The sequence below is a fragment of the Lactuca virosa genome, chromosome 3 (assembly GCF_052849685.1).
Source record: "Lactuca virosa cultivar CGN04683 chromosome 3, Lactuca_virosa_CGN04683_v6, whole genome shotgun sequence".
Lineage (NCBI taxonomy): Eukaryota > Viridiplantae > Streptophyta > Magnoliopsida > Asterales > Asteraceae > Lactuca > Lactuca virosa.
Window position 1 is genome coordinate 92,836,790 of NC_136428.1, and position 20,449 is coordinate 92,857,238.

The 20,449-nt window shown below is 31.3% G+C and overlaps 1 protein-coding gene across 1 annotated transcript; it reads right to left on the bottom strand.

Moving 5' to 3' along the window:
- Positions 1–16,162: 16,162 nt before the first annotated feature.
- LOC145166197 (SH3 domain-containing protein 2-like) lies at positions 16,163–20,107 on the bottom strand. Its single transcript, XM_079085135.1, has 10 exons — positions 19,837–20,107; positions 18,437–18,559; positions 18,275–18,344; positions 18,050–18,201; positions 17,866–17,967; positions 17,138–17,338; positions 16,991–17,053; positions 16,748–16,912; positions 16,578–16,652; positions 16,163–16,488 (listed from the first exon to the last, which is right to left on the bottom strand). Exons 1-10 carry the CDS (start codon positions 19,894–19,896, stop codon positions 16,372–16,374), a joined length of 1,128 nt encoding a protein of 375 aa, XP_078941261.1. The 5' UTR covers positions 19,897–20,107; the 3' UTR covers positions 16,163–16,371.
- Between the last annotated feature and the right edge of the window lie 342 nt (positions 20,108–20,449).

The window sequence follows — 20,449 nt, forward strand, 5'->3', positions numbered from 1 at the left end:
TTCTTGCCATTTCTGGCGAATAACAACATTTATTCAAATCTAAACTAAACCCACTACTTAGCGATAAAGTATAAACTCCAATCTTGGTGACAGGTAAAGCTTTCCTATTCCCCATGATTAAGTTTATTCTTCCATGCTCCACATTCTCACTTCTTCTTAGTCCCTGCAAATCAGAACAGATATGAATACCACAACCAGTATCAAGGACCCAAGAGTTAGAATGGGGTGAGTTATTAGATAAGATAGTGTAAATACCTGCATGGTTGGGTTTAACTTTCCCATCCTTCACATCTTGCTGGTACTTTGGGCAGTTCCGCTTCAAATGTGACTTTTCATGGCAATAGAAGCATTCAGCCTCTTTAGGGTCAGAAGAAGGAGTGACAAAACCTTTCTTGGTTCCACTTGAAGAAGAGCCATCAAGGGTCCTAGCCTTGGTACCCTTCGAAGAGCTCTTCCTCTTCTTCCCTCTACCTTTCCCGATTGCCAAAACCGGGGAGGAGTTTGGAGTAGGAGTGTTAACAACCGACTTACCCTTAAGACCTGTTTCTGCGGTCTTGAGGAGTCCCTGAAGTTTGCTGAGTGTGACCTCTTCCTTATTCATGTGATATGTCATGCGGAATTGATCATAGCACGATGGTAAGGAGTGCAAAACGATATCTATTGCAAGCTCCTCAGGGAAGTTCACATTAAGCTTCAGCAACCGATCCACATACCTTTGCATTTTCTGCATGTGGCTCGTGACGGATTCCCCGTCCTTCATCATGGTTGTTATGATAGAGCATATGATTTCATACCTCTCTTGTCGTGCACTTTGATGGTATCTTTCCATCAGATCTTGGTGCATTTCAAAAGGGTAGAAGTCCTCATAGGACTTTTGGAGTTCCGCTGTCATGGTGGCCAACATGATGCATGCCACTTTTGTAGCATCCCTTTCATGTGCCCGGAAGTCAGCGATCTGCTGGGGAGTTGCAGTGGTCTCATCAATCTCCTTAAGCTCCTTGTCAAGGACATATTCTTTGTCCTCGTAGCGGGTAATCATCCTGATGTTTCTGATCTATTCATTGAAGTTGGATCCATCAAAAGTGACTTTCCCACACAAGTTCATAAGGGTAAAGGAGCCATTAGGATTAGAGCCAGAAGCAGCATTGTTTGAAGACATCTGAAAGAAGAGAACAAGATTAGTTTAGATATTAAGAGAGTCCTTAATAAAACACCCAAATGTAATATTAAGGCTAGGATCCAATCACAATATATTATAACTTAGAAGAGGTATGCCGTAATCCAAACTATAACATATTTGAAAGGTAGGTGAATGACGATTCACCAATTTCCACCATGAAAAACGAAATATAAATATTAGGTTTTTAATTGGTTCTTTAGAAATTCCTAGATTCTTTTGAGATTCAATGAACTTTTCAAAGGCATGTTTCAATCTCGAGTGTGCCCTCCAAGTTTTGTGACTGGGATACCGAGGATCACAAAACGAGGTGTGAAGTAACTATGCAAATCACTTGGTACCCTCAAGGTTTATCACTCAATCGATGTGCCGGTAAACCACACACGCTCCACCGATGCTATGGTAAACCTTAAGTCACCCTTTACCTACCTTGTTAAGTCCAAGTTAGTGTGCCGGTTAACCACACACGCTCCACCAACGACTTAAACAAAGTGTAAAGTGTAATTTCATGGATTAGCACCTTATTCACATTTTCCTAAAGTAACTAAGATTGGGAATTTAATAAAAGCATTTAGTTACTTTATAATATTCATCATACTTTTAATGAGAATTTATAAGTCCTTGTCTTACCCGTTCGGCTAACGACCCTCCACCGATCAAGGAAGCGGTGGGTGAGAGTGGACACCCATTAAGTTGCCATTTTATAGGCAACAACCTTATACCCCCTTATAGACCGGCTTCGTGAATGAGGCGTACTAGCGGTAAGACGACTTGTTGTTATACATATATATATTAGTAACTTATAATATTATAAAGTATAAGGGTTGAATTTTAACTTTTAAAATTCTAAGGGTTGGAACTAAAGTTTTAATCAAGACTTTACATGTTCCAAAACTTGAGGGCAAGTTTTGTAAACTTCCAAAACTTTTCATTTCTTATAACTTATGAATTAATTGAGTAATAAAAATGAAGACTCTTCATTTTTATAACTCTTGTGTTCTTTTAATGGCTTTAATAAAAGTGAGACTTTTGGTTTTCCATAACTTGAGGACAAGTTATGGACTCCATTAAAACACATTATGATCATGAATTAAACTACCATGAAGGTTACAAACAATTCCTATGATCATCTAATCTTCATAAGTTCAAGAACATGAATATGAACACTTTCAAGAATCAAAAATTACACTTAAAAAAAACTTGTAATTTTAATAATTGCCATTGTAAATGGATTAGCATAAACATTACACCATCTAAAACAAGCTTTAAAACATCAAAACAGTTTAGGGTAATGTTTCTAGTCCATTTCCAGCAACAAATGTGCAAACTTTCATACGAGCAGAAAACAGAAAAACGATTTTTTTTCAAGCTGTTTGCACACACACAAAAAAAAACAACAAACAAACCTAGGCTCTGATACCACTGATGGGTTTTGAGCATTCTAACACTCCTAAGTGTACATGCAACCCTAATAACCTTGGATCTATGTTTGTCTAATAATCATGCAAAGTTGAATTCCAAGGTTATATTCCTATCTAGCATACATGGGGAACATTTTTAACTTGAATGAAAGATAGAATAACTTACCTTGTTGTTGATTATGATCCTTGAAACCTTGTGAGCCTAGCACCCCAAGTGTGATGCCTCAAATGCTTCACACAACACCAAATGCAAAGGAGTAAACTTTGAGAGAATCTTACACTTGCAAAATCGGCTCTAGCCCTCTTGTTTCTTATGTGTCACCAATTTTGGTGGAGAATGGGTTTCTTATATAGTGTTGACACATCTAGGGTTATACCATGTAAACCCTAATGTGTCATGACTCTTCATTTCCATGACCCATGGGTTTGTAACTCCCATGGAGCATCCATGGAGCATCCTATGGGTGGAACCCAACTTGATAATCCGTGGAGCCTCTTAGCCCACTATATAAGATATGGAAGATTTACATAATCTACCCATATATTTAATTAGTTATCTTTTGATCACTTAATTAATTCTAAATTAATTCTTGATCAAACTAATTAAATAATATTATTAATATATTAGAACTTATAATATATTAATAAACCATAAGTGTTATTTCTCTCATTTTAGTTTATCCAATTGCATGGTGCCATGCAACCCAAATGGACCATGCCGGGTCGGGTCAAGTACATGCCAAAAATAGTTATGGACTTAGACACCTTATCCAACAACTATCCCATAGTTTAGCAAATTTTTGAGTAGTTGGTTTTTTCATGGGTTTTTTTTCTTTGGTTGTTGGAATGGCTTCAAGGGCAATTTTTGCGTTTAATTGGTTAAGAGACTTTGGGATGGATACAGGTTTTTGTGGGGTAAAGCTGGATATGGGTTTTTGTGGTGTAAGGAGAACTGTTTTTGAACATTCGACATTATCTTTTATGACTGCTTTGTATGCTTCGTTGTATGCGGCTTCTGCTTCATTTTTTGTTTTGTAACTTTTGTGAATGACATTTTTCCAAGAATATATGAGTTGGCAATTCCCCAATCGTCATATATTCCTTTGTTTTCTCCATTGAAAATCACATACCATTTCTTTATATTTTTATGATCTGCTTGAAGTGGTGAATATTCTTCTGGATTTGGTGTTATAGGTTGTTTTTCTGGTTTGAGTACTGTTTGCGGCTGACTATCATCAGATGATATTTCTTGAATGTCTTCTTTTGTTTGCTTTGTTGTTGAGCTGCTAGCTGCCTCTTCTTTAGATACTGAATAAGATGATAGAATTTGTAGTGTCTGCTGTAGTTGCTCTTCTTCACGATTGACTGCTTCAAGCTGTCTGATTAATGATGCTTTGTGCTCGTGCTTCTGTTTGAGCTGGTGTTGTATTTGCTTCATGATTGCTTCCATGTCAATATGTCTACTGTCTGAATATTTGCGCCTTTTGGGTACCTGAATGATTGCTCATATTTGTTTGCTTTTATTATTTTAAATGATGATATGAAAATTTTCATATCAATGTATACTTTTGGTGATATATTCATATCACTGTATGATTTTGGTGATATTTTCATATCATTGTATACTTTATCATTGTTTACTTCAGATGGTATTTTCATACCATTGTATGCTTTAGCAATGTATATTTCGGATGGGTTAGATATGAGGTTTCCCTTAAGTTCTAATCCCAATAATACCTTTTCCATAGGATCATGTATCTGCATCTGAATCAGAATCAGTTGTATATGCATAAATATCTATGTATGAATCTATATCTGAATCTTCTATAGGTTCATATCCAAGATCATATGCAATTTTTAATAGGTTTGTTTCTTTTTCTTTTTTAGTATTTTTTGGGCATTCATAGGCTTTGTGTCCGTCTTCTTGACATATCCTACATTTACAATATTTTTTATTCGATGGGCAATAATTTGTTTTAGATTGATATTTTTGTTTATATTGTTTTCTATTTCGAAAATATTTTCTTTCTCCTTGTTTATAATATTCTTTATATTTAGGTTTATAAGTTTGTTTTTTCCAAATTTTCTTTTTATATTGTTGTTTTTTATTATCTTTACAACCATTTTGATTAACTTTATTAGAAAGGATGTCACAACATAAATCAATTTTTGCATCTTGTGTTGTTTTTTGTTCTAAACATTTTTTCTGCATCCATGCTTTTAATATACTTATTCGTGCTCCTAAAGTATCTGCAATTTTATTTTGTTGTAAAGCTTCTTGGAAATCTTTTATTACACTTTGGCTTACTAATGATGGTAATTTTTGATAAAACATATCTAATGCTACCTTTTTTTCTAGTGGGATCTAAATTATAATAATGTTCAGAATATTCGCATATAAATGGATCTAGATAACACATATTACCAATTCGTAGATTAGTTAAATGTCATAATGCTTCTAATTGAAAAGCTTCTTGTGATACTTTATCATCAATTTGTTTTCCTATGAATTCCTGAATAAGTCGACTTAATACATTTTTAAATGTTTCCATAGCATCAGTAGTAGCTATCATCATTGTTTCAGTTTCATCAAGAGATGAAAGAAAACGATATGCGTTACCTTGTGTTTTATGAATGATATAATTAAGAAAATGTGTTGGGTGTAAATTTCTTAATTCTTTAGTTAACTGAATTTGTACTCCCATTTTATTACTCCATTCTTGAATTTTTGCTTCAGGATTTTGATCACACTCAATAAAAAGAATATATGAATTTGTTGGAAATGTAAATAATTTAGGTATGTATTGAGGAGATATTTTTTCCCATTTATTTTGTTTATTTTTAACCATTCCTTGTCTATATAAAAAAATTTCTTCTAATGAAGGTGGTCCATAAATATATTGACTTTGATAATCATCTTCAACATATGATTGTTTTCGTTTTAATCCAAAATTGTTTTGTGAATTTCTATATGGATTTGAATAAGGATTTTCGTCATCTGAAGAAAAATCATATATTACTTCTGCGTCATTATAATCTGAATTATTTTCTATTTCTGTATTATTTTCTTGAATTTTGGATGAAATTTCTAATGCTGCAAATAATTTAATTAGTGTTTCTACTTTTTCTTGTAAAGTTTCCATATTAATAAATTGTGTGTATTTTGTAAATGAAATCTTTAGTTTCTTTTTACTAGTGGAGTAGTTATTATTAGTGATTTTTCTATTTTTTGAAACATATTTAACAAATTAATTTTGTTATTTTATCTTCAAGGTTTTTTATTTGTTCTTGTTTCCAATTTATACTATTATTTATTATATGTATTGCTTCAATATTGGATATACAATTAATTATTGATATGTTAGAATCTATTTTTAAATTTAAAAGAAATTTTTTAGATTGTTTCAATGTTTTGCGAAAAAATTTTAATTCTTGTTTATTTGTATCTAGACTTGAAAAACTCTTGATTATAACTTTATAACAACAATAATTTAATTTTGTTTTTTTTTGGATTAAAGTTACGATTAAAATTTATAGCTTTTTTTTAAAAATGATAGTGATAGTAGAGTTTATTATGACTATTAATTTTATGATGATTATGATGATAAGATATAACGATGAATATTCATATTCGTAATAATATTTATGAATGACAAATAAAGATGAGTATGATAAATAATAACATTTATAATGATATTAAAACCTTCTTACGACAATTATTTCAATTGTTATTGATTTTTAATAACGATGATTTTTAAATATGAGTTTTTATGAACAAATATGTAAAATGATTATTATGTTTATGATGCTGCATATGCATATATTCTTATGAACGAAAGATTGAATATGCAAAATAATAATAAGAACGTTACTTAGCTCTGATACCAAATTTTTAAAAACATGCTTTGATACCAAATTTTTAAAAACATGCTCTGATACCAATTTTAACGACATGACGGAATTAATAAAAAGATTATGATAGGATTATACATGAATGATGCGTCGGGATGGATTGACGATGGATTGTATGAATGATTATATGAATATGTTTGGATAGGGCTCTGCTATTCAGAAATAGAACAAACATATTCATATAATCATTCATACAATCCATCATCAATCCATCCCGACGCATCATTCATGTATAATCCTATCCTAATCTTTTTATTAATTCCGTCATGTCTTTCAATTTGGTATCAGAGCTACGCATTTACTTTTTAAAATTGGTATCAGAGCTTGTTTATATCAAATTGGTATCAGAGCTTGTTTATATCAATTTGGTATCAGAGCTAAGTAACGTTCTTATTATTATTTTGAATATTCAATCTTTCGTTCATAAGAATACATGCATATGCAACATCATAAACATGATAATGAATATTTATCGTTTTACATATCTGTTCATAAATACTCATATTCAAAAGTCATCGTTATTAAAAATCAATTCACCAACAATTGAAACAATTGTCATAAGAAGATTTTAATATTATTATAAATATGAACATTCATCCATTCATTCATAAGAAAAAATATTCATCATGCATCATTATAAACGTTATTACATTCATGTATATCATTTGTAATAATCATTATAAAAATTAATAGTCATGATAAACTCTACTATCACTGTCATTTTAAAAAAAAAAACTATAAATTTTTATCGTAACTTTGATCCAAAACACAACTAAATTATTGTTCTTATAGAATTATAATCATGAGTTTTTCAAGTCTAGATACAAATAAACAAGAATTAAATTTTTTTCGTAAAACACTGAAACAATCTAAAAAATTTCTTTTAAACCTAAAAATAGACTCTAATATATCGATAATTAATTGCATTTCTAATATTGAAGCAATACATATAATAAATAATAGTATAAATTGGAAACAAGAACAAATAAAAAACCTTGAAGATAAGATAACAAAATTAATTTGTTAAATATGTTTCAAAAAATAGAAAAATCACTAATAATAACTACTTCACTAGTAAAAAGAAACTAAAGATTTCATTTACAAAATACACACAATTTATTAATATGGAAACTTTACAAGAAAAAGTAGAAACACTAATTAAATTATTTGCAGCATTAGAAATTTCATCCAAAATTCAAGAAAATAATACAGAAATAGAAAATAATTCAGATTATAATGACGCAGAAGTGATATATGATTTTTCTTCAGATGATGAAAATCCTTATTCAAATCCATATAGAAATTCACAAAACAATTTTGGATTAAAACGAAAACAATCATATGTTGAAGATGATTATCAAAGTCAATATATTTATGGACCACCTTCATTAGAAGAAATTTTTTTATATAGACAAGGAATGGTTAAAAATAAACAAAATAAATGGGAAAAAATACCTCCTCAATACATACCTAAATTATTTACATTTCCAACAAATTCAGATATTCTTTTTATTGATTGTGATCAAAATCCTGAAGCAAAAATTCAAGAATGGAGTAATAAAATGGGAGTACAAATTCAGTTAACTAAAGAATTAAGAAATTTACACCCAACACATTTTCTTAATTATATCATTCATAAAACACAAGGTAACGCATATCGTTTTCTCTCATCTCTCGATGAAACCGAAACAATGATGATAGATACTACTGATGCTATGGAAACATTTAAAAATGTATTAAGTCGTCTTATTCAGGAATTCATAGGAAAACAAATTGAAGATAAAGTATCACAAAAAGCTTTTCAATTAGAATCATTATGGCATTTAACTAATCTACGAATTTGTAATATGTGTTATCTAGATCCGTTTATATGCGAATATTCTGAACATTATTATAATTTAGATCCCACTAGAAAAAAGGTAGCATTAGATATGTTTTATCAAAAATTACCATCATTAGTAAGCCAAAGTGTAATAAAAGATTTCCAAGAAGCATTACAACAAAATAAAATTGCAGATACTTTAGGAGCACGAATAAGTATATTAAAAGCATGGATGCAGAAAAAATGTTTAGAACAAAAAACAACACAAGATGCAAAAATTGATTTATGTTGTGACATCCTTTCTAATAAAGTTAATCAATATGGTTGTAAAGATAATAAAAAAACAACAATATAAAAAGAAAATTTGGAAAAAACAAACTTATAAACCTAAATATAAAGAATATTATAAACAAGGAGAAAGAAAATATTTTCGAAATAGAAAACAATGTAAACAAAAATATCAATCTAAATCAAATTATTGCCCATCAAATAAAAAAGATTGTAAATGTTGGATATGTCAAGAAGACGAACACAAAGCTTATGAATGCCCAAAAAATACTAAAAAAGAAAAAGAAACAAACCTATTAAAAATTGCATATGATCTTGGATATGAACCGATAGAAGATTCAGATATAGATTCAGACATAGATATTTATGCATATACAACTGATTCTGATTCAGATGCAGATACATGATCCTATGGAAAAAGTATTATTGGGATTAGAACTTGAGGGAAACCTCATATCTAACCTATCCGAAATATACATTGTTAAAGCATACATTGGTATGAAAATACCATCTGAAGTAAACAATGATAAAGTATACAGTGATATGAAAATATCACAAAAAGCATACAGTGATATGAATATATCACCAAAAGCATACATTGATATGAAAATTTTCATATCATCATTAAAAGCAAACAAATTTGAGCAATCATTCAGGTAACCAAGAGACGCAAGTATTCAATCAACAGATATATTGAAATGGAAGCAATCATGAAGCAAATCAAACACCAATTCAAACAAAAAGAGGAGCAAGAAGCATCATTAGTCAGACAACTTGAAGTAGTCAGACGTGAAAAAACAGCTACAACAAACAATACAAATTTTATCATCTCATTCAGTACCTAAAGAAGAAGCAGCTAGCAGTTCAACAACGAAGCAACCAAAAGAAGATATTCAAGAAATATCATCCGATGATAGTCAGCCGCAAACAGTACTCAAGTCAGAAAAACAACCTATGACACAAAATCCAGAAGAATATCCACCACTTCAAGCAGATCATAAAAATATAAAGAAATGGTACGTGATTTTCAACGGAGAAAACAAAGGAATTTATAACGATTGGGGAACTGCCAACTCATATATTCTTGGAAAAAATATCATTCACAAAAGTTACAAAACAAAAAATGAAGCAGAAGCCGCATACAACGAAGCATACAAAGCAGTCATAAAAGATAATGTCGAATGTTCAAAAACAGTTCTCCTTACACCACAAAAACCTGTATCCAGCTTTACCCCACAAAAACCTGTATCCATCCCAAAATCTCTTAACCAGTTAAACGCAAAAATTGCCCTTGAAGCCATTCTATCAACCAAAGAAAAAGAAGCTATGCAAAAACCATCTGCTCAAAAATTTGCTAAATTATGGGACAGCCTCCTTTCATACACCGAAGTCCATTCTTTGATGGGCTTTTACCCAATAGCCAGGCGCCCAGGCCCTAAAGCAATCTTCCTAGCCGACTTATCAGATCCTATGACTTTATGGGATTATTTTATTCACGGATTTATCGACACCATCTATCTAGAAGGCACCAATTTACACTGCATCAGCGAATTCCCATCTTCTGTGCAAACTGTCATCAGAAATTATAAAATACGCTTTGCAAAACAAGAGAGAGGATTATTCATTAAAATGCATTCCAGTTACCCAATTTTTGATGAAGACTCTCAACTGATTGTCCCAAGCATTACTTTTGCAAACATGGGAATAAGCAACGGCTCGAAACCAACAAAAGATGACCTACCCCATGAAATACCTAGACAAGACCATTTGATTTTCGCACTTGCCGGTGTCTATTTAGCATCATCTCGCGTAGGCAATGGTAGAGATCAAAAGTCAAGAATCAGAGTAAATTATGCCAGTAAAACCTTTGTTATCTATTCTCTAACAGACAGTGAAATAACCTCGGAAGCATTAAAAGCAATTGAAACTTTCGAACAGCCGTTCGAAAAATTTTCACATCACTTAGCTGAATTACCTGCTGATATCAAAAAACAACTTTGTAAACATATTATGCATGCACCAAGACACAGTTGCAGTTATTGTTCAGAAAATACATAAGAGACACCATTCATGGAAGATTAACGTCAGCCATGACACAAGCAAACATTATTCAATTATATATCTTTTCGGAGGCGGGAGGAATAACGCAAGCAATGACGTAAAAAGCCATTATTATTGAAGACACATTATTAAAGACACGTGTCCTTTTCAATGTGGAAGGGATTGTTATTATTTATGTTTATATAATTAAATAAAAGTGTCGGTAGAATAATAGAATAATTAGGTGTATTATTTGATGTAACATAAAGTGTGTAAGTCCCTCAATAGTCTAGGGGGCTATAATGTAAATATGTTTGTCATATTGCAATCAAACGATTGCAATTCAATTATGTAAACGGCTCCTTTGAGCCTATAAATAGGGCCTTTGCCCATATGAAATAAACAAGTTAAGTTTGAGTGTTTAAGACTTGAGTAGATCTCAAAGTTCTTCCTCTATTGAAATAGTTGTTCTATTGATGTATTTTATAATTTGTATATTATTTGTATTTGTTGGTATTTGTCATTGTCAGTAGATTAAGTGTCATATGTCGATAGGTTATATGTCACTATCGAATATGATGTCTAGTTTGTAGGATATGATTTAAAGTGTGTAACCCTCAATAGTCTAGGGGGCTATATTGTAAATATGTTTGTCGTATTGCAATCATACGATTGCAATTCAATTATGTAACCGGCTCCTTTGTGCCTATAAATAGGGCCTTTGTTCATATGGAATAAACAAGTTAAGTTTGAGTGTTTAAGACTTGAGTTGATCTCAAAGTTCTTCCTCTGTTGAAATAGTTGTTCTATTTCTGAATAGCAGAGCCCTATCCAAACATATTCATATATTCATTCATATAATATAAACAATCCATCGTCAGTCCATCCCGACGCAACATTCAGGTATAATCCTATCCTAATCTTTTTATTAATTCCGTCATGTCTTTAAATTTGGTATCAGAGCATGATTATAAAAATTTGGTATCAGAGCATGTTTATAAAAATTTGGTATCAGAGCTACGCATTTACTTTTTCAAATTGGTATCAGAGCTAAGTAACATTCTTATTATTATTTTGCATATTCAATCTTTCGTTCATGAGAATATATGCATATGCAGCATCATAAACATGATAATAAATATTCATCATTACTCATATTCATAAGTCATCAAAAATCAGCTCATCAACAATTGAAATAATTGTCGTAAGAAGGTTTTAATATCATTATAGATGTTATTATATCATTTATTATATTCATCTTTACTCGTCATATTATTATATGAATATTCATCGTTATATCTTATCATCATAATCATCATAAAATTAATAGTCATAATAAACTCTACTATCACTATCATTTTTTTTAAAAAAGCTATAAATTTTAATCGTAACTTTAATCCAAAAAAACAAAATTAAATTATTGTTGTTATAAAGTTATAATCATGAGTTTTTCAAGTCTAGATACAAATAAACAAGAATTAAAATTTTTTCGCAAAACATTGAAACAATCTAAAAAATTTCTTTTAAATTTAAAAATAGATTCTAATATATCAATAATTAATTGTATATCCAATATTGAAGCAATACATATAATAAATAATAGTATAAATTGGAAACAAGAACAAATAAAAAATCTTGAAGATAAGATAACAAAATTAATTTGTTAAATATGTTTCAAAAAATAGAAAAATCACTAATAATAACTACTTCACTAGTAAAAAGAAACTAAAGATTTCATTTACAAAATACACACAATTTATTAATATGGAAACTTTACAAGAAAAAGTAGAAACACTAACTAAATTATTTGCAGCATTAGAAATTCCATCCGAAATTCAAGAAAATAATACATAAATAGAAAATAATCCAGATAATAATGACGCAGAAGTAATATATGATTTTTCTTCAGATGACGAAAATCCTTATTCAAATCCATATAGAAATTCACAAAACAATTTTGGATTAAAACGAAAACAATCATATGTTGAAGATGATTATCAAAGTCAATATATTTATGGACCACCTTCATTAGAAGAAATTTTTTTATATAGACAAGGAATGGTTAAAAATAAACAAAATAAATGGGAAAAAATACCTCCTCAATACATACCTAAATTATTTACATTTCCAACAAATTCAGATATTCTTTTTATTGATTGTGATCAAAATCCTGAAGCAAAAATTCAAGAATGGAGTAATAAAATGGGAGTACAAATTCAATTAACTGAAGAATTAAGAAATTTACACCCAACACATTTTCTTAATTATATCATTCATAAAACACAAGGTAACGCATATCGTTTTCTCTCATCTCTCGATGAAACCGAAACAATGATGATAGATACTACTGATGCTATGGAAACATTTAAAAATGTATTAAGTCGTCTTATTCAGGAATTCATAGGAAAACAAATTGAAGATAAAGTATCACAAAAAGCTTTTCAATTAGAATCATTATGGCATTTAACTAATCTACGAATTTGTAATATGTGTTATCTAGATCCATTTATATGCGAATATTCTGAACATTATTATAATTTAGATCCCACTAGAAAAAAGGTAGCATTAGATATGTTTTATCAAAAATTACCATCATTAGTAAGCCAAAGTGTAATAAAAGATTTCCAAGAAGCATTACAACAAAATAAAATTGCAGATACTTTAGGAGCACGAATAAGTATATTAAAAGCATGGATGCAGAAAAAATGTTTAGAACAAAAAACAACACAAGATGCAAAAATTGATTTATGTTGTGACATCCTTTCTAATAAAGTTAATCAATATGGTTGTAAAGATAATAAAAAAACAACAATATAAAAAGAAAATTTGGAAAAAACAAACTTATAAACCTAAATATAAAGAATATTATAAACAAGGAGAAAGAAAATATTTTCGAAATAGAAAACAATATAAACAAAAATATCAATCTAAAACAAATTATTGCCCATCGAATAAAAAAGATTGTAAATGTTGGATATGTCAAGAAGACGGACATAAAGCCTATGAATGCCCAAAAAGATTAAAAAAGAAAAAGAAACAAATCTATTAAAAATTGCATATGATATTGGATATGAACCGATAGAAGATTCAAATATAGATTCAGACATAGATATTTATGCATATACAACTGATTCTGATTCAGATGCATCACAAGACATTTGGGCAGGATGCCTAAAAACAATTATACATGGAAAAGTATTATTGGGACTAGATAACGAGGGAAACCTCATATCTGACTCATCAAAAGTATACAGTGATATGAAAGTATCACCAAAAGCATACATTGGTATGAAAATACCATCTGAAGTAAACAATGATAAAGTATACAGTGATATGAAAATATCACCAAAAGCATACATTGATACAAATGTATCATCTGAAGTATTAAAAACAGATAAATATGAGCAAAAATTATGCAAGTATATATCGGGAACATTTTCCCAAACGGAGCAAAATTATAGCACACATGAACGAGAAACACTAGCTTGTTTAAGAACGTTGAAGAAATGGAAGGTCGAGCTTCTACAAACAAGATTCGAGTTACGAACAGATTCCAAGTATCTACTTGGATTTTGGCGCTATAAATTACAAGAAGATTATTGGCGTGGACGATTGATTCGTTGGCAATTACAATTACATCAATTTCATCATTATCTCAGATACATCAAAAGCGCAAACAATCATATAGCAGACACTTTAACAAGAGAATGGAAGCCATCATGAAGCAAGAACAACAACAGTTCAAAAAATCCATTCATGAAAGAAACATTGTGAACACCATTCATGGAGGATTAACATCAGCCATGACATAAGCAAACATTTTCAAAAATATCTGTCCTTTCGAAGGCGGGAGGAATGGCGTAAGCAATGACGTATAAAGCCATTATTTATTGAAGACATTATTGAAGACACGTGTCCTTTCGTTGTGGAAGGATGTATTTTATAATTTGTATATTATTTGTATTTGTTGGTATTTGTCATTGTCAGTAGATTAAGTGCCATATGTCGATAGGTTATATGTCACTATCGAATATGATGTCTAGTTTGTAGGATATGATTTAAAGTGTGTAACCCTCAATAGTCTAGGGGGCTATATTGTAAATATGTTTGTCGTATTGCAATCATACGATTGCAATTCAATTATGTAACCGGCTCCTTTGTGCCTATAAATAGGGCCTTTGCCCATATGGAATAAACAAGTTAAGTTTGAGTGTTTAAGACTTGAGTTGATCTCAAAGTTCTTCCTCTGTTGAAATAGTTGTTCTATTTCTGAATAGCAGAGCCCTATCCAAACATATTCATATATTCATTCATATAATATAAACAATCCATCGTCAATCCATCCCGACGCAACATTCAGGTATAATCCTATTCTAATATTTTTATTAATTTCGTCATGTCTTTCAATTTGGTATCAAAGAAATGTTTTAGGTACACACAACACCAAAGCTTGTGCGAAAAGGAAAAAAGAAGATTGCTACCAGTTCAATACCCCCGCCTCCTCCTCCAGTATTCTTTGTTGATCCAGACTTTACAGTTTTGTGTCTGCAGCCTTACGTACCAGGTTGTGAGGTTGTGTTACAAAAATATATTTTTTCACAACTATATGGTGTGACACAGATTTTACAATCTCATCCTAGATAAAGATTTTTGGAGTTTGTTGTTTAGGCATAAGGATGACGTTGGTTAGTTGAAATAGTAAGTATTTATAAATTCATGCTTACAAGTAATTGTTTTTTATTCTTTTATAACAAATGTACCAAAACGTTGGCTACATATTACAATTTGGATTAGACTTCTGATGGTGAGAATGTTTGAAGGTGACCGGTATACCATCATGCCTCCAGCCTTTTTTGTTTGCCATACTCTGGGAGAGGGTGATTGGACTGTATTTGCTTCGAGGAAAGCTAAATACCCTGACTTTATGGTTCCTAAGTGGGATGTGGATAGGTATAAATATAGTTTATTGAAATTACAGTCATTATAATACTTTGTTTTTATCGCAATATTAATAATTAATTATTTTATCAACTTTGTGCAAGTTTATATGTCGATTCATTACTATCCAAATTATTGGTTGTTAAGTGATTTACATCCAGAGTTAATGGAAGTCCATTTGTATGATAGTGTGGGTAGAAGCGTTTATAACGGGCTTGAGTCAAATGGAACATTTACCAAGTTTGAGGCTTGTGACAAAACTTTTAGAGAAAATTAAGAGTAAATTACACTGATGGTCCCTGTGATTTAAGGTAGTTTGCATGTTTGGTCTCTAACTTGTTTTTTTTTATCTCGGAAGGTCCTTATAACTAACTTTGTGTAGGTTTGGCATCAATGTCTTCTTTGTCTTCGGTTTGTAGTTTTATGTTATAGTCCTTTGTGATTGATATGTTGAGTTGTTTAATGGGTAAAAAGAACTTACATTCCATACACGTGCTAAGAACATAAAAGGGATGATACTATTATGTGTTCATTTTGTAAACATAACAAGAGTGACAAAACTCATAACCAAAAACATACAAGAGATCATCAACAGCCAAAACACAATTCAAAGTAAAACCGTATCAATACAAAATGAGTCACACGTATCATAATTGACCATATATGATGAAAAACATAAGAACGAAGAAAGAATACATGCAAAAAAATGTATAAACTAGAAAAACAAAGGCCAAAAATACATACATTAAGATGAAGGTAGGTAGATACATACTCTAGTAGACTTGGGTAACCTTGCTTGCAAGAACACGCTCTCGTCTTTCCACATATTCAACAGGAAACCAACCTGCTTTCCCTTTGCATTCACCTTCAGCCCAACCATTGTTTGACACCTGTACATTTTTTTACCAAATACAAGTTTTGTAACCAAAATATTATTAAAGGAAACAATAACAATAAAGAAAATTCAAAAGGTATAGACCTTTCTGATAACGACAAAATCACCCGATGATAAATTGAGCTCCACATCAGACTCTGCATCATACGAGAACATTGCCTAGAAGGAAGTACATGATATGGAGAATTAAGTTAGTTTATTAGTTATAAATTATAATAGACATATCAAGAAACAGTCAGTTTGTATGTATGTACCTCTCCTAAAAAGTAATTCCCCCCATCATTTGAACCATTTTGCATTGGAGAAGGAGATGTGTTGTTATTGATTTCTTCATATGATGGAGGTGAAAATGGAGGAGGAGGTGTTTCCATTGTTGGAGTAGGAGGAGCTGCTTCAATTCGTTGGCGCTCTGATACCATCTACAAATTTCCCATTTGGCAAATAATAAAATAAAAATACTAAAAAGGAAATTATTAATCTTATTGCATAATGCATACCTCTCCTTCAAGATGATCAAGAATCTGAATAACCTTCTCATGATAAGCACGCTCCGATTCAATCTATCAAAAAAACACATGTTTTAAAAATATATATACCAAAAGATATGAAATGAAATTGATCCTAAAACATTAAAATATTTTTACCATGGAAATAAGTCTCTGTAGTGTCATATTTTGCTGCTGAGATTCAACTGCAGCCATTGCTGATGCAGCTTCCTTTCCCAATATTGACATGTTGGACTTCAAATCTTGTAATTTTGATTCGGCTGCTTCAAGTCTTGCAAATAATTCTGGATTCCCAGTTCCTTCCATCACTTTTGTTTGTCGTTTTGAAACTTCAATCACCTACTTTCCAAATTTTAAGTTAAATAATTACTGTCAAAATATAAAAAACTATGACCTATACTCATTTTTCAATTTTAGTTCCTACAAGTTCATTTCTTCCAGTTTTGGTCCTTATTTGAGGTTTTTGTAACCATTTTGGTCTCTCATCCAAGTAAAATGACTATAATTTTATCAGCTATACTCAGGGACCACAAAATAGTCACTTTACATAATACGAGGACCAAAAATGTCATAACAACAAAAACTACAAGATAAAGAATTTTTGGGACCAAAAATAGTCGGTTTACTTGGAACAAGGACCAAAAATGTTACAAGAACCTCAAATAAAGACAAAAACTGCAAGAGAAAACTTTTTGGGAGCAAAAATAGCCAGTTTACTTAATACAAGTGTAAAGAAGTATCATAAGAAGTTAAGAACCTCAAATAAGGACCAAAACTGCAAAAGAAAACTTTTTGGGACCACAATTGCAAAAACCAGCTATACTCAGGGACCAAATATGTAATTTACTCAAGACAATATGAAACACCTGTGCTTCAGCCTCTTGTCGCATTCTGTCATAACGTTGAGCAAGATGTCGAGCATCTTCAAGAGGAGCTCCCATTACCATTGCTCTTAATGGCTCTGCAACCTGCACACAACAGACATGTTATTTACACCCCCCCAAAAAAAATTTAAAAAATATATAAAAAATATTATGATGTATTTTAAACCTGGGTCCCAAAAGATTTGAGTAGATTTCCTCGTTCCTTTTCCATTTGTGCACGGGCTCGTGAAAAATTGACTGCAGCTCTTGATAGTGTATTCCCACTAGTGCATGTATTCTCAATACCATATTTTCTGCTATCTTCTGATAATTTACTTCCTGTGAAAAGATTCAGTTCATGTAAAAGCTTTAATTACATCATGAAATTTAAAGGCATAAATAACAAACTTGCCTATTTCAACTTGTTTGGAACCCGTAACTATGTATCCTTCAACACCACGAACAATGTCTCTTTGAAAATGCTGAAATGCAAAAGCAAGTTAATTTCATCTACAGAATAAAATCTTATATATGTTTATTCTTGATTTATTAACCAATATGTGGAGAGAGCAACCTTAGCAGCACGTGTGGATATGTATAGTCTTTCAAGTTTCTGGTGAAGCATGAGTTCTGCTTCATCTGTTACCACGTTATCTGAACCTCCATAACCTCCACCACCAAACTGCTTGAAAACCGCCTACATTTTAAACCAATTATTATATAATTATGTATTGTGATAAGGTAGTATAATATCAAATGGGTAACAAAGAATGAAGTATCTCAAACCAATTGCAGATATAAGCAACTTTAACATATGAGCATTTTTTATAAATAAGTTTTGTCCACATTAAGGTTTTGTTCCCATTAAGTCAAAATGTAACAGCACTTTAGCTCAAAATGCAGCCTATATAATGACTAAATCGCAAGTGTTCCCTTTACTGTGTTTAAGTGATCATATTCATCTTGGAAGCAAAAAAGATTCTATCAAGTCATATGTGGTCTCTAAAAGAATAAAGATATGATAAACTCTACATCATAAAACTTTCAAATCTCTAAAGGACAATCAAAGTGTGCCATTTTTTGTCATTTTGCTGTGTAATACACGCCACACTATATGTTCCACCCATTCTGCAGGTGCCTTAGTTGTGCTTACAGTTACAATCATATGCTCAAATGAATTACATTGATTCAATAGAAGCTCTGAATCACCCACAGAAATTGTTGAAGATGATTCTTCTATTCACCAATTCTCCCTCGAAAATTAGCAACATTGTCTTTCTACCTCCAACCATAATATGTTCACAACACTTCCCACAACAAACTTTATAGAACCACATCCTTTTTTGTACAAGTAACAAAAAAGAACTACATAAATGTTTGTGATCAAGCTCACTGTTTTTTGACTCTACAGCTTTTATGAATTTAGACACCTGTAGTTCGGTTTATGCAAATAACTTTATATCACTTATAATTTTTAAAATACCCAGATCCTATAAGCATGAGAGTGTCTACTTTCTTAGTAAACACCAGCTGTACAAAGTTCATGGTTGTTGAATCACGCATTTCACCTTATGTGTAAGGGAAATTTCACTACCTCGATCAAAACTTCAAGGTTAAGCTACAAAGTTAGGGATTAAAGTACATTACCAGCGTATAAGAGAGATCGACACCGCTTCATCCAAATTAACCAAATCCAATATGATAAATCTTTTAGGCAAAAAAATATGCTAACCTCATCAAAACTTCTAACAAGTATTCATCCTAATGCTAGTTATGCAGATGCCAACTATTAGGTTGGTTACTTGTCATATATAACGAGTAGCTAATTATATGAACTGGAAGAGTAATCACTTTATCAGATTCATCGATATATCCTCGACAGTAAACAGTTGTGAATTATTATTGATATGAACGGATTTCGGGGGCAAAACCGAATCAGATTCAAATTGAAAGCAACGAATTTCTTGATTGTACCTGTTGTTGTCTGGCAACCTGTTCCCGGAGCTTCGTTGCTTGTTTCCTGATCGCTTCCATTCACGAATTGGCCAATAAAGGAAGAAATCAATGGATGTGGAAGTAATTTGACGGATTATCGCCGGAGATTTATTCCTTTGATCGGATATAGATATTTATAAATCAAATTTCATATGCGAATTGTTTCTTTCGTTTTACGATTTTGAATCGAGTTTCTTCTCGTTATGCTTTCAAATGAAATACCACCTCCCCGATCGAAGGTTCTAAAATACTATTTTGCCCCTAAGGTTTTTCCGTTTTTGTACCGAATGGATGAGACGTTTATGGTACTTATTAGATCGGGAAATTGAGGAGGGTAATTAACTTTTGTGTTTGTACTTATTTGTCCATTTTTTTTAGTATTCAATATATCATCGAACTTGTTGTTTGTGTTCATCATAACCTTTTTGATCTGTGATAGCCGGTCAAAGGGTTATGGTGAACAAAAACAACAAGTTCGATGGTATATTGAGTACAAAAAAAAATGGACCAAATGAGAAGAAATGCAACACTTGGTTACCCTCCTGATTTATTTTCCCTTTACTCATTTACAACAAATCTCACGTCGTCTCCT

Coding starts and splice junctions, on each gene's coding strand:
- LOC145166197 (XM_079085135.1), bottom strand. CDS start 19,896: ATGGAAGCGATCAGGAAACAAGCAACGAAGCTCCGGGAACAGGTTGCC. Junction 17,054..17,137: donor TACAGAGACTTATTTCCATG/GTAAAAATATTT, acceptor TTTTTTTGATAG/ATTGAATCGGAGCGTGCTTA. Junction 16,913..16,990: donor TTGATCATCTTGAAGGAGAG/GTATGCATTATG, acceptor GGAAATTTGTAG/ATGGTATCAGAGCGCCAACG.